The 14,189-nt window shown below is 39.7% G+C and overlaps 1 protein-coding gene across 2 annotated transcripts in view; it reads right to left on the bottom strand.

Annotated features, from left to right (window-relative positions):
* The window catches only part of ptpra (protein tyrosine phosphatase receptor type A), a 28,252-nt gene that overhangs the window by 11,140 nt on the left and 2,923 nt on the right, over nucleotides 1–14,189 (bottom strand). The window contains exons 2-4 of one of the 2 annotated variants that reach the window (XM_080892544.1): nucleotides 3,732–3,777; nucleotides 3,375–3,456; nucleotides 2,889–3,290 (exon numbers count right to left, since the gene is read on the bottom strand). In XM_080892544.1, the coding sequence (XP_080748670.1) occupies nucleotides 2,889–3,290; nucleotides 3,375–3,456; nucleotides 3,732–3,752 (505 nt within the window). In that variant the 5' untranslated portion in view covers nucleotides 3,753–3,777. The remainder of the gene's footprint in view (nucleotides 1–2,888; nucleotides 3,291–3,374; nucleotides 3,457–3,731; nucleotides 3,778–14,189) is intronic. The other variant, XM_080892545.1, reaches the window with a different exon arrangement.

Below are 14,189 nucleotides of genomic sequence, written 5' to 3'. Positions count from 1 at the left end.
ATCAACCAGTGACGTTCGACAGTGACTGTTATACTTCTCTGTAATTTCGTAATATGAATAATTAATGTGAAAGAAAAGGTTGGTGGTCTCGTGTTTCACTTGCAGGGGTATTAGCAGGATTTTCAGCGCACAGACACGAAGCTAACACCAGAAATCTCCCAGGTTTCAGTCTGAAGCTGAACAAACATGCTGTTTATTTAACACAATAAAGGTTCTAATAAATCTCTAAGATTCTGAAGAAGAAAACTTTGTTATTATGTAAAAGTTTTTGGCAGTGAATGCGTGGATGAGTGGTCAAATGCAGGTATGTCACGTCAGGATATTTCCAGCACTGCGACAATGGAGTCTAAAAGCAGAAAAATGTTCAACCATCTAAAATATTAAAGATTGACTCTTGACCAGAAAGCGCACTTGCTTGCTGTTTTCAGCTTCTGCTTTTTTGCACAAGTAGAGCACAGCTAAAGGAAAAAAACACCTTGACACTGTGTTTATAAGTAATCCATGATCTTCATTTATTCATGGAGCTGTTCTAATCTAGTGTCGCTGTCTGGTCATATCCAAATTCCCTTATCCTCTTTTGTCTTCTTTTACTCTGCTTCAGGCAGGATCTGTTCACACATAAGAATAAAAATGTGTCGTAGACAATCTGATGCCAGGCAGAAGGCTCTAACTACAGGCATGAAAGCACCAAGAGGCAATTTATTCAGAAGGGACACACTCGCATGGACCTCCATAACACCATCATGGAGCAGAAGAGCTCTCTGATCTTACCCAAACAGTTTGAATAAGGTTTTAAAGTATAACGCAGATTACACAGTCGTCACATGATGATCAGCTGATATGGTTTCTGCTTAGTAACAGATAAAGCCAAACTGATCGAGAGAATAAAATCTAATCAGAAGTGACATATTTACTAAGGTATGAACTTTTAGAATTTAATAATTTCCTACACTTCTCTTAAGACTGAACATCTGCAGTGAAGGTGAAATTATTAACTTCTTAAACACAGCTTTACTCCACAGACAGCTGTGGTTGGGAGGCTCTCATCACTGGTCAGACGAGTTCTAATTTTTCTTCTTTCAGGGCTGCGAAAGTTTTAAAATATTTTTTATAATATATATGTTACATACTATGTTTTATAGCTACACTTTCAGAGATAAGAGATTCAGATGTAGATGGAGTCTTGATGCAATCTAACTGGATTATTTTATTTATATACAGTGTTTGGATAATATGAGAAATGACTCAAGAGCAGTTTCATTTGTAATTTAAGAGGTTTGACAAAAATATTGGATTCATTGTTTAGGAATTACAATCATTTTCACAAGGACTGATTTTAATACTTAATGTGTTTTCTGTATTATTGTAGGGTCAATATAAGGTGCCTTGAGGTGACTGTTGTTGGGATTTGGTGATAAATAAATAAAATTAAATAAATATGAATTGAAAATCTTTTGCCATAACTTATTACAATTACTGAAATAAGTCAGTAACTGTCTGTCTGGAACCCACAGGACGTCACAACATTCAGTGTTCCCTCCCTTTAACTACTCTGCTGGGCCTTTACAGCAGCCACCTCCAGTTGCTGCTTGTTTGTGGGTCTTTCTGCATTCAGTTTTGTCTTCAGTAACTGAAAAGCTTGCTCTGCTGGCTTGAGATCAGCTAACTGATTTGGCCATTGAAGAATATCCCTTTTCTTTGCCTTGAGAAACCCTTGGGTTACTTTCACAGAATGCTTTGGCTCATTATCCATTTGCACTCTGAAGCAAATGGATAATGAGTACAAATGGTACAAATTAAACTTGGTTTCATGTGTCCAGAGATTTTTCCAGCACTGTGCAGGCTCTTTTAGATGTCTAATCTAGCCTTGTTGTTCTTGAGTGTAATCAGGTGTTTGCACCTTGTTGTAAACCCTCTGTTTTTCCATTCAAGTCCTCTCTTGATTGTAGAAATGATCAACAGAGGTCTCCTTCACTTGCACTGACATCTCTCTGGACCACATTCAGTTCTTGTATAAAAAGATCTGTAATTCCTAAACAGCAGTTTTGAATTGTATTTACCGTATATAGTGCCCAACAAGCACCCCAAGGTGCTTTATACTATAAGGTATAGCTCCTACAATAATAGCGAGAAACCCTAACAGACCCCTATGAGCAAGATCTTGACAACAGTGGGAAGGAAAAACTCCCTTATAGCTGGAGGAACCAGCCTCAGGGAGGGGCAGCCAACTGCTGTGACCAGTTGGGGTGAGGTGGGGGAGCAGGAAAGGCACACTGTGGAAGACAGCCACTACAATCCAATTTTGATTGTTTGATTTAAAATCCTGTGGCAATGAAAAAACAACAACCCCAAAACAAAACAAACAAACAAACATGCCAACTGTGTCACTGATGGACCTAACTATAATTTATTTATTATAACACGAGAGGTTTTTTTTGTCATTTTCACCATTTTTCTCTGTTGGCTACGACAATGTATCAATCACGTGTGATCTGGGACCACCGGGCACCATCAAAAAATTTTTCTGAACTTAAAATTCATATTTATAAAAGCTCTTATATAAACCTTGATTTTAAATCCCACTAGTCTGGAATTTTGACTGACCAGCTTATTTGTTTAAGGCTTGTAAAATCGAAATCTGAAATGTTGTGTTTCTTGCCCCATCTGAGTACCTTTTAGGGAGGCCTCCTTGTACTCAGATGTCAGCACTAACCTTGACTACATTGTGCGTGTGAGTAGAGATGGGAACGATGGCAAAAACTACCATAAATTTACCTGAAAAAATAATAATCTGAAATCTTCCTTTCATCATCCTCAAACTATTTCACTATAATCTAAAAGGTTTATATGCAAGAAGAGAAAAAAACAATGATGTGTGCATCACTCACTATTAGGGGTGGATGTTGTTGTGGTTGTCGGAGTCGTTGCAGTCTCTGGAGATGTGGCTGAGGTCTCATCATCTCCTTCCGATATGCTAGGAGTAAGTGGAAGGTTGATGCTTGGTGGTGCCTGAGGGGTAGGAGGTGAAGCTAGCTGTACTGTGGGTGTTGAACTATTGAGTTCTGTGTCCTGATTACTATCTAGGCTTGTGTCTGTGGTAGCTGCTGCTTCTGCTGCTTTTGTTGTTGTCGTTGTCGTTGTCATCGTGGTTTTTGTTGTGATTGCTGCTGATGTAATGACAGCTTGGGCAAGCTTTGTGGGTGGGTGTGTAGGGTTTGATACTGGCACTCCATCCTTGAGGGAGGGTGCTGTAGATGGCTTTGTGGGTATGGTAGTAATATCTGGAGGACCTGTTGAAGAAAACAGTACGTAATTTTAACCTGTAAAAATGAGAACATAAAGGCATTTGAATTAAATGTGGAAATGGCTCATACCTGTGACAGGGGCAAGATCCTCGGCTGAGCCCCCCAGGGCTACACCAAGTAGCAGGAGCAGGGCGCACACACCCATTCTGCCCTACGTAAGTACACACACACACACACACACACACACACACACACACACACACACACACACACACACACACACACACACACACACGAGACAAAATCCTATTAGTGGAAAAAACAAAACTGAAAATGATTGATTTTTTTTTTCAAAAGATAAAGGTTTGGTTGTTCTATAATCCATTATGTATTTTATAATCTTCCATCCTAATCCAACATGCTATTTGTTTGCAAAGAAAAAAAAACAAATAAAAACTTTGATGACGTGGGCTTGTGTGTGTTTACCTGAAGAAGCGTAGTTGGCATCAATCACTCATCCGCACAGCCTGGTCTGAAGAAAAAAAAAAGAAAAAAAGAACAGTTTAGAACGACAAGCAGATCCTTCCCCTCAATCATTTCCCTTCTTTTAAACTAAAAAACTGCAACATGTTTTGGTAATACTGCTTCCCCTATCATCCACCACGACATCCTGCCTCTGCTCTGCAAAGGCTGTTAAACAACCGTACGTAAACTAGTTATTTGTTTAAATTGCTATTTTTTTGTAATTCACAAACATGCTAGTTTTTTCACCTGTGCTCACTGTTTTTCATGCTTGAAGCCCCTTTCTCTGTATATACGAAGCAGCACTGAGCAGTGGAGAACTCAGCAAAGTGAAGGTAATGTTACAAACTTATTACCAAACTAAAAGTGCATTAAAATCGAATCTATGATGACAAAATGACAGGGGAGAATGACTCTTTCACATTCTCTTTGCTGCTGCTGTAAAGCTGATGGGATGAAGTGATAAAGCAGCAGTGCAGTGCTTACCACTGCCCCGTCACACAGGAAGGTTCTGGGTTTGCTCGTCAGCTGAGGCCTTTTTGTGTTAAGTTGGTGTGTTCTCTCTATGTGCCCGTGTGGGTTTTCACCGGGCATGTCTGCTTCCTTCTAGAGTCCAAAGACATGCCTGTTAGGTTAACTGGTGATTCCAAATTGGTTGTAGGTGTGGATTTGAGCATGAATGGTTGTCTGTCTCCTTGGTGATCTATCCAGGGAGTAACCCACCTCTTGCTTGATGTCACCTGGGACAAGCTCGAAAACCCCGGGGGCATGAGCTGAAGTTAAGAAATATTTTCATTGTTATCAGAAGCTAAATCTCAGCTGTCTAAATGAATGATTCAAAGAGAGCTGCAGTTAAAATGTTTTTACAGAACACTTTCTGCAGCTCGACACGGGGATAGTTTACTCCACTGAGGACAAACACGGTTACCTGTAATATCTGAAAAACTGTATTATTAGTATGTTTATTTCAATGATACCATGTTCAGATCTGTGTACAGTTGTGTTTAAAAGAAAGCTTTCACAGCACTCTGTCTTGTCAAAAACTCAGTGCACCCTTACTGCTTCCATAGGAATAAAGAGAGTAAGTAATTCCTAATCAGATGAAGTTGATTATCTGAGGATCAATAAGCATGACCACCTTCAAAAAAGCTGATTTTGGCAGTTTAAATGACTGGCGCATTTAGAGTTGTTTTAACACAACGCTACAGTCTTCCCAAGAGTGGACGTCCCAGCAAATTCACCCCAAGGCCAGACTGAGCAGTGCAAAATTACAGGCAGAGAAACTGCAAAAAACCCAGCGCTACATCTCTGAAGCTACGGGCGGAGGTAACATTGCACATAAAAGTTTGCGTACTTGTACGAACATATGATCTTGTTTGGAAGGGTCGCCAGAAGAAAGTCGGTTCTTGCTAAAAAGAACATTGTAGGCTTGCAAAGTTGCAAGATGTCTGGAGCAATGTCCTTTGGACAGATGAGAGCAAAAGCTGAGATGTTTGGCTATCATGCACTGTGCCACATTTGGTAAAAATCACATAACAAGTGTCAAACCGGTGGTGGAGGGGTGATCATTTGGACTTCTTTTACCTGTAAGGTTAAGCCAGAACTCCTTTGTACTTTGACAAAGTATTCTAGAGTCAAATTTGAAGTTACCCGACTCAAAATTGGGCCGTGCAACAGGACTATGATCCCAAACACAGCAGCAAATCTCTGACAGAATAACAGAAAAAGAAAAAAATCAGTGTTGCAATGGCTCAGTCAAAGCCTACACGTTAAAAGAGTTGCGCATAAACAAAAGCTCACAAACCTCAATGAACTGAAGCAACACTGTAAAGACGAATGGACCAAAACTCCCCCGCAACAATGTGAGAAACCGATAACATCACACAGAAAATGATTACATCAAGCTGTTACTGCTGGTTCTACAAGTTATTGAATCATAGGGTGGAGTGGACTCTGTGCAGTCAGTTGAGCATTCAAAAACTAAGCAGGATTGATGCTGAATTGGTGTCACACTTTAATTCTTGCTACAAATGTTCTCAAACTGAATACTGAGTGAACGGTGAATAAAAGGCCAGAATGCAGACAGATGTGAAGAAGGCAGAGGCCGAGTGGTTGGTTGGGTCGACTGTCATTCTTCTGCGTTATCGCAGAGACTGACTGAGCTGTGATAATCTCTGAATCTAATCCCACGGTCTTGACCTTTGAATAATCCAGCCCATCTGCCTGTGCTTACAGAGATACTTGTACCAGCCAACAGAGCCAAACACTGCAGCGCTACCACACAAACCACCGCTTTAAATCACAGATTATTGCATCACAGGGCAGAGAATAAATTGGGCTCTAAAAGCTATAATTGAGCCAGTTGCCAATATTCTGCTGTTTTGAACTAAGCTCATTCATTGCAGTACTTACATTCTGGTTTGAGCACACCACTCTGGCTACAGTTAAAAATGGGACATGATAAGCAAGTAATGCGGTCAATGTGGATGCTATTAATCTACAAATCCACTTGTTGCTCTCCCTTTCTCACTTTCAACCAACTACTTAGCCAACAAATGCCTGCTTTCAGGAAAAAAAACGATCCAAAGAAAAGCTATATCACATATTAAATTATGTCACTCATAACTCAAAGAGCATATCCTGTCTGGTCAAGTAGTCAGAAAAACAAAACTCCCTGTTAATACATCTTTGACCTAAGCCCATAAACACTACCTTACCCTGTTCTCCTCCAGTACTCAAAAAAGAGCCTTCAAATATAGCAGACAGGATGATTGATACCAGTCTGTGTGAAGCAGCGTTCTACCAGATCAATTTGATGAGATGCACTAAGATTAGTAATGTACTCGTGACTCATTGCTTTCTGTATGCTATCCACCGAGGCTGCATGACGTGTCACTGTGCTGGTGTAAGTGATATATGCCAGTCCTGCTGCTAACCTCACTTCACAGATGCTGCAGGTGCCTGAGAGGTTTTTATCTAGAGGCAGTGTAGCTGCAGGACTACAATAGCCTAAGGTGACATTTTAATGTATTTTAGCCTCTTGAGCAGTTGTTCCAGTGTGTAGGTGTAAATGCATGCAATTCCTTCTCAGAAGACTCATGTGTTGGTAGAAGACATCATTAATTTAACACGCACTGGGAAAGAGCTTCTATTTGTGCCACTTTTAGATTCTATGCAGGCAGAGCTATCTATTAAAAAGATACGCTAGGTGATGGACAGGGTTGGTGTCCTTACTCAAAAACAGTAATGCATTACAAATTACTTGTTACTTTTTTTAAAAAGGTAATGCAGTATGTTAATGAATCATTTGTTACAATACTCATTATGTTATTTTTGTATTAAGGCCTTTATACACATGCAAATATTTCACAATGTGTTCAGTTGGTAAGGGCCTAGATAATTACTAGTTAAGAATATAAGGCTTAGACTACAATCCTCCCTATTAACACAAATCCCTATGCTAAAGAGGAGATAAATATAATTATTTTCGTGTTTAAGTTGGACCACAATGCTGAAAACACAAAGCAGTTGAAAACCAGAGCAAAAAGACTACTCGTAATTCTACTGTAGATATATGTACAGGTAGGTATAGGAATAATACTACAAGACTGAGTGATCTTCACTGCCTTTGTTACCTGTTGAAGGCCAGACTGGCTGCTGGGCTGGGGTTGGCATGCACTCAGCTTTAGCATCACTCTGGACTGTTTGCTAGATTTGTGTCACCATGCCGTCAGTGCAGATGCTTGCAAAGAGCTGCTGTTGTGTCAACACTATAATGCTGTTGTTTCTGTCCTGGATGCAGTTTGCACTTTAGCGTCTCGTTCTTCTCCTTTCATACGCTAAAAATAAGAGTAACGTCCACAACGTCACTTTCAGTTTAAGGTAACACTTTACTTTGGAATGTGTTACCTTAAACACTGTAATTTACACTCAAATGAGGATGCAGGAGCCAAAGTGCTTTTAGTGTTCAATTAATTAGCTGTGTACTTGAATTAATAAAGAGGACACTGCAGCTTAAATTAGTCAGTCATGTGGTGCCTTGACAAGACACTAATGTCTCAAAATGTCTGATAAACATCGTCTTACTGTAACACCATTACTGACAACGTGTGACAAGCTCCTGCTTAAAACAAAACGCAGCAGCTCACCACTCCTATTTGATTTGATATTTCACAAACACATTTGACTGACAAAGCATTTTTTAATTCTCAGTCTGCCTTCTTTAGAGCCAGCCTGCTGCTCAGCAGTAAATATCTTTCCAACAGTTTCATCATACTATTCCCTGCAGAGGCAACATGTACATACACATACACATCTATTAGAGAATGAATAGCGCAAAAGGTAGTCATGCAGTTCCTGCTCGCCTTACTTTGGGCTTGTGTTGTGCAGCCATGTGAGTATTTTTCAGACAAGGCAGAGCACTTAGAGCTAGCCCTTTACAGTGGCCACTGTTTGGAAGAGCTGTCCTACAGCAAAGTGAAAGCCGCCACAGCTTCCTTAAGACTATGACACGCAACATAAAATCAATAGATTGACTGGTGGGAATAAAAATACAACGCAGAAATGTGTCAGCACACCCTCTTCCTTTTTAACTCCATTAAATAATGGGATGGTTTTTTTTACTCTTTTAAAAGATATACTTTTGATTTAGCTTTAGAAATAAAAGAACTATGAGAACCAACTGCACTGGCTGGAATGATCCTTAGATAAAAAGGACTTTGTTTTAAAAAAGTATCAATAAACTGACTTTTTCCACTCGGACTACATTTTTTAATTATTCTCTGACTAGTCGAATATTGCATGTTTTCTTATCAACATTAGGCATTTCCAATTATGTGTCATATGAGACAAAATGAGTCTGGGGCAGAAAAACTTTGGCCTCCACAGAATGCTGAGCACCCATGTGTGCCGGCACACGCCCAGATTAAATTTAGATTGACTCGATATGAAAACTTTCAGGTCTGAGAACTTCAATCAGAGCACTATTTCATAGAACAAACGAACAGTTTGGCACCAACGCTCCTTACGCAACGTTAGCTGCTAGAACATTAGCCTTGGAGAGAGAGAGATGTAATGTTGATGAAATGGACAAATTTGTAGTTAGGAAACTGAAATCCACTAGTTCCAGTTCCACCAGTGCTCATCAGTTAACACTGACAGATAACACAAAAGAAGAGAATGACTTGTATAAAACTAGCTGAGAAATTAAATTTCTCTACATAGCTTTAAACTCCATGAAAAAAAGTGTCCTCTGAGATCTGTGCTACAGCTATAAATATGAGTACCCTGCTTCTATTATCAACACATGATCAAGGTTTGTAAGATGGTAGCTTTTGTGTAAGATGGCTTTTCAAGTTGCTGCTGCTAGCATTGTTCCTTCTATGTCTGCTAGAATAGCTTTGTTGGCTACATTATTCTGTCTTCAGTGTCAAGGATTGGCGATTTGAATGAAACCAGATGCACAGTTCAATTTGATCCAGTTGCTAAACCTGTATGCTAAGGATATACCAGAGTTGCAGTCATGGCTAATTTGTAAGGATAGCAAGTGAGTCTCTCATGATATCCTAAACGTGTTTACTGAAATTATGTCCCGTGATGTTTTGAGAATGCTAATTAAATAAAGTCTCCAGAGTATTTCTCTGTGATTATGGAACAGACAGCTGACATTGCAGTCAAAGAGCAGGTGTCACATTTTGTGAGTAAAAAATTGGGGGTAGAAGAAACCAAAAACCAATACCCTTTTAGTTGTTTAAGATAACCTTATAGATTCTTAATGGCAGCCAGCAAATGTAGGGGACAGTGCTATGACGGTACATAAAATATCTTGTATTTAAAACTGATGAGCATGTTCTTTGGGGTTGTAATCAGGTGACTTATTTGGCCACTTAATATCTCATTCCTTTGTTTTGGGTCACTATCTATTTGCTAGTGCTGTGCAATCAGTCTGGCTTAATCTAAGCAGAGAGCATAACCCTGTACACTTCTGAATTCATTCTGCTTCTTCTATCAGCAGTCACATCATCAACGCACAGTAGTACCACAGTAGCGGTAGTGCCAGCCATACATGCTTAAATGGAAGAAAATGGATGGATGGAAGAACTGTGCCAGCTGTTTAAGATATTTATCTACAAAGTCTAATCTGGCCTTCCTGTTCTTGAGTCTTTTTTCTTTTGCACCTAGTTAGAAACACTTTGTATTTACATTCATGAAGGCACCTCTTAGCTTGGTCAAGACTTGGTCAGATGTTGTGAAATTATTTTTTTTTAACAATGGAAATAATTCAGTCATCATGCACTTTAGTCATCTTATATGGCCTTTCAGACCTTTTGGTGCTGCTGAGCTGGCAAATGCATTCATTCAATTAAGAATGCATCACATTGTTATTTGGCCACTCCTAAAGTTTTTTGCTGTCTGTCTCTCCAGCTTTATTATGTGTATTCGGCTTGATGAAGGTTTCCTTCACTTCCACTGGAATCTCTTTAAGTCTCATATTTACAAGTACAGTGAAGATCTATCTATCTATACATACATATATGAATGATAATATACTGAACTCTGAGAAACTGTGCAAGCAAGTCAAAGCCTTATAATGACACATACAATTCTGTCTACAGTCAAGCGCAGGCAGACCTAATAAGAGAGCAATCGTACAGTTGTGAAAGAGCTGGGCTGTTGCCATGCAATTTCATTCACACAGTGAAAGGAGCATTTATAGGTAAAATATAAAGGAAGTCCAATATTACATCTCCATGACAACCACAGGCCAAAATCAATGCAAGGTAGTCATTTGATATGGCAAGTTCTTGCTCATGGTTGAGGACTTCAGTGATGGTTTTGTATTTACATGTGACCTTAGGGTCATATAGGTTATTACTATATTTTTCAACTGCAGGAATATAAATGTATGAATAGAAAAAGAAGAATCCCTAGCAGTTGCTGATCACACCTTTTATCTAAAGTAGATGTGACTGAAACCACAGTCGAGACTGCTCGTTTTATCAATGTGTTAACGGGACAAGACTGTTGTGATTCAGATGCCAGGGAGCGAGTTGCAGATTTTTTCTGTGTGTGGAAAAGACTGTGTTAGTGACATCAAGTACAGTAGCATCAGCTCTAGTGTGACCACATTTTTTTACTTTTTAGTTCTCTTTGTTTTTGCCACTGAGAGCAGGGGGACTGGTGCTATGCTGAAAGTGATATCAAAATAACTACTCACATTCCAATCCCATCTAATTAATGGAAGGCATTGGAGGACTAAAAGACACTCATCTTTTATATTATTTTTAAAAATAATTGTATTTAGGATTCAATATATTTTAAAAGGTAAGCGCTTGACCCCTGTACCACACAGAGCCTAGACCTCAACGACAGGACACCAGCAGCAGAGTCAAGGGAATTCACCATTCATGGCTTTCTCACAAGGCTTCCAGCTTCACAAGTTTCTGCACTGCTTGTCTGTCTGTTTCCATTCATAGCATATTAATACTGTTTCTATGTCCTCAGAGGGAGGGGGTCTGGGGTAACTGAACTACTGTGAATGCTTCTCTTCACGGGAGACTGAAGTAGGTCTAAGTCAAGGCCGCTAGGACTCATGCTCTAAAACAGACCACAGATTATATGTCCCCAGTGCCACATACAACAGCCACAATCCTCTGGACTTCCCTTTTTGAGGGATACTACTCCCTGCTGGTGTGGTTTGTGTTCCTGTTGGCTTCATTCACAAGCTGGTGAGTTGATGAAAAGATGAAGAGAAGCATGGGGTTACTATTCTGGCTAATCATAAGGGCAAGAGAGACTGCTGTGTCTGTTATTAAGCCTGTAATGATCATTTGGTTCCATTAGGCTGGAAGGATCAAGAAAACTAACTTGTTTCAATGAGTGAAAGTGGTGAGTCAGTGAAGCTCTGCTCTGTGTCTAATTCGTTGTGGGGTTTCTCACAGAGCATGCCAGGGGCCTCTCAAGCTTTCCCACATTGGACACAGAGAGGATGTGGAGGCGCAAAGCATGGTCTCCCCACAAAAGCCACTGTGACCTTGAAGAGTGGTGCAGGGCCAAATGGACAGCTCAAGGGCCACAATGAAACTCGATTCACTTCTGCCCTTTGAAACTTAAACACCAAAACCGATTTGTAGATCCAGCATGCATCTGAAGCAGGCATGAAATCAGATTTTTTTTTTTTTGGGCACTGCACTACGTACCGGTATATAAAAACCATCAAGCCCCAAAAGTTGGCACTGAATGAGAACTTCACACTGTTAGTCTTGCTTACCTAACTGTTTTAAAAGATAATAAATCTCTGTATTTAAAACCTATTTTTAAACAGCTTTAGACTATATTTTATTGCTCCTGTGCAGCTGTTGGGAGGCAGAAAACATTTATCTTTGTAGTTGTTGGTGCCAACACTCATATCATATATAAAGCAGTGAAGGATGTAAGCTGATTTTATAACTAATTAACAGGAGTAATAAAAAAGAAAAGTACAGTTACTTGGGGCTGTAACAGTCATACCGACCTATGAATCATTCAAGCATATAAAAGGCACGTAACTCAAGGGACGACCAGTGTTGTGCTACACATTACCAAGAACTCATACACTTACTGATACGCTTATTAGCAGCTGGTCCGCCCCCCCCCCCCCCAAAAAAAAATCAGTCTGTTAGGCATTAAATTGTTTTGTACCAACAACATAAGTGCCAAAGTTTTATTGAAGAATTAAAGGTGGTCACACCAAACAGCGGTCCCCAACCTTTTTTGCAACACGGACCGGTTTATGCCCGACAATATTTTCACGGACTGGCCTTTAAGGTGTCACGGATAAATACAACAAAATAAAACTAGTACCGGTACCGAAAAAAAAGATTTATTCATAACACACGTGAAAAGACCCAGGAAAACCGAGTTAATGATAAAAATGGTAACAAAATAAAGCTGAAAACTGATAAAAACCCTGAAAACCATACATTTCACACCTGAGCCTCAACTCTCGCGGCCCGGTACCAAACGACTCACGGACCAGTACCGGTCCGAGGCCCGGGGGTTGGGGACCGCTCACTTTTCAAGTTTGTTAGAGCTGTTTTATGTCCTATGTATTAAGAAATGAGAGGCAGCTGTAGTCCCGTATTTGTATAGGCAGATTTTACAGTAGATGTTCTTCCTGATGAAAAACACCCATCCCACTAGTTTATATCTCCTCCCAGTCTCAAAGCAGGAATCTGATGTGTAATATGTTAACCATTACACCACAGGACCACACTTTTCATTCTTAAATAATGAACATCATACAATACAGTAGAGCCTGTTCTCCTAAGTGACCACTTAGTTATATACAACTCACAAAATCTGTGTGTGTGTATGTGTGTGTGTGTGTGTGTGTGTGTGTGTGTGTGTGTGTGTGTGTGTGTGTGTGTAGGGGTTGCTGTGAGGACATCCTGCTGCGTTCCGTCATTATACAAGCTTGGTCTGATGTCTGAGGTTGCCAAATTTGAGCTGAAGGTTTGATTCTTACATGTTTTCTTTATAATACAACATAGGGGGTATAGAATTTAATAACACCCCATAAAATTGACCTTAACCAGGTGTCAAGTTAAAGGCCCCTCTATCCACATTTGCTGCTGAGCCGATACCATCTGTTGATGATAGTAAAATGTAGACACACGTAAACAAAGGAGTAAATACAGAAAACAGCCCCCATCAATGAGTAGGCTATTACTGCATTAGAAATTACTCATTTACTTTTACTGATGTTTTACTCTGTGGTCAAGTTGCGGATAATTTCAATACATTTTATGTCCTATTGATTTATTCCCTTTAAGCTCTTTAATTTAATTTTGTCACATGACAACAAAACCATAAAGCAGTTATTGGAACATCCAGAAAAAAATCTTAAGGAAAGGAAATATTTAAGGAAAAAAAAGCTCTAATTTGCAATATATAAGTAAATAAACATCTCCATGATCGGTTAAGTACTGCTTATACAAAAAAATACACATATACAGGTTTACATGCACAGGGTGGCATTGCTCAATTTCCCAGCAACACTTGCCAACTATCCCTTGGTTATTTTGGATCTCTATCAATGGAAACCCAAAATGACAGCTCTGATATCTGAAGTAGTCATCCTACTGCAGCCGTCCCCTCCTTTTCCTCTGAAAGATAACAAAACCATCTAAGATAATAACATAATCACCGGGGACTTGACTTCAAAGCAACATCATGACTTGGCTTCTCTTTAAAATCCATTTTGTCCAGCTTCACCTTTAGGTGGTGCACTGAAAAACTACTCACTTGCTTACAGGCTCTCTGAGCACTCCCCCCCTTCTTCCAGAGCAGGACAAAACAAGTCTTGTTGGCAGGCCGATGGCAAATATTAATACATATAGCTTCAGTGTGAATCATAGGCACTCATTTGAAATAAAGTGAAAA

Source organism: Rhamphochromis sp. 'chilingali' (assembly GCF_963969265.1).
Source record: "Rhamphochromis sp. 'chilingali' genome assembly, chromosome: 9".
Classification (NCBI taxonomy): Eukaryota; Metazoa; Chordata; class Actinopteri; order Cichliformes; family Cichlidae; genus Rhamphochromis; species Rhamphochromis sp. 'chilingali'.
The sequence above is the reverse complement of the archived record's forward strand: the minus strand, read 5'-3'. Positions and strand labels throughout refer to the sequence as shown.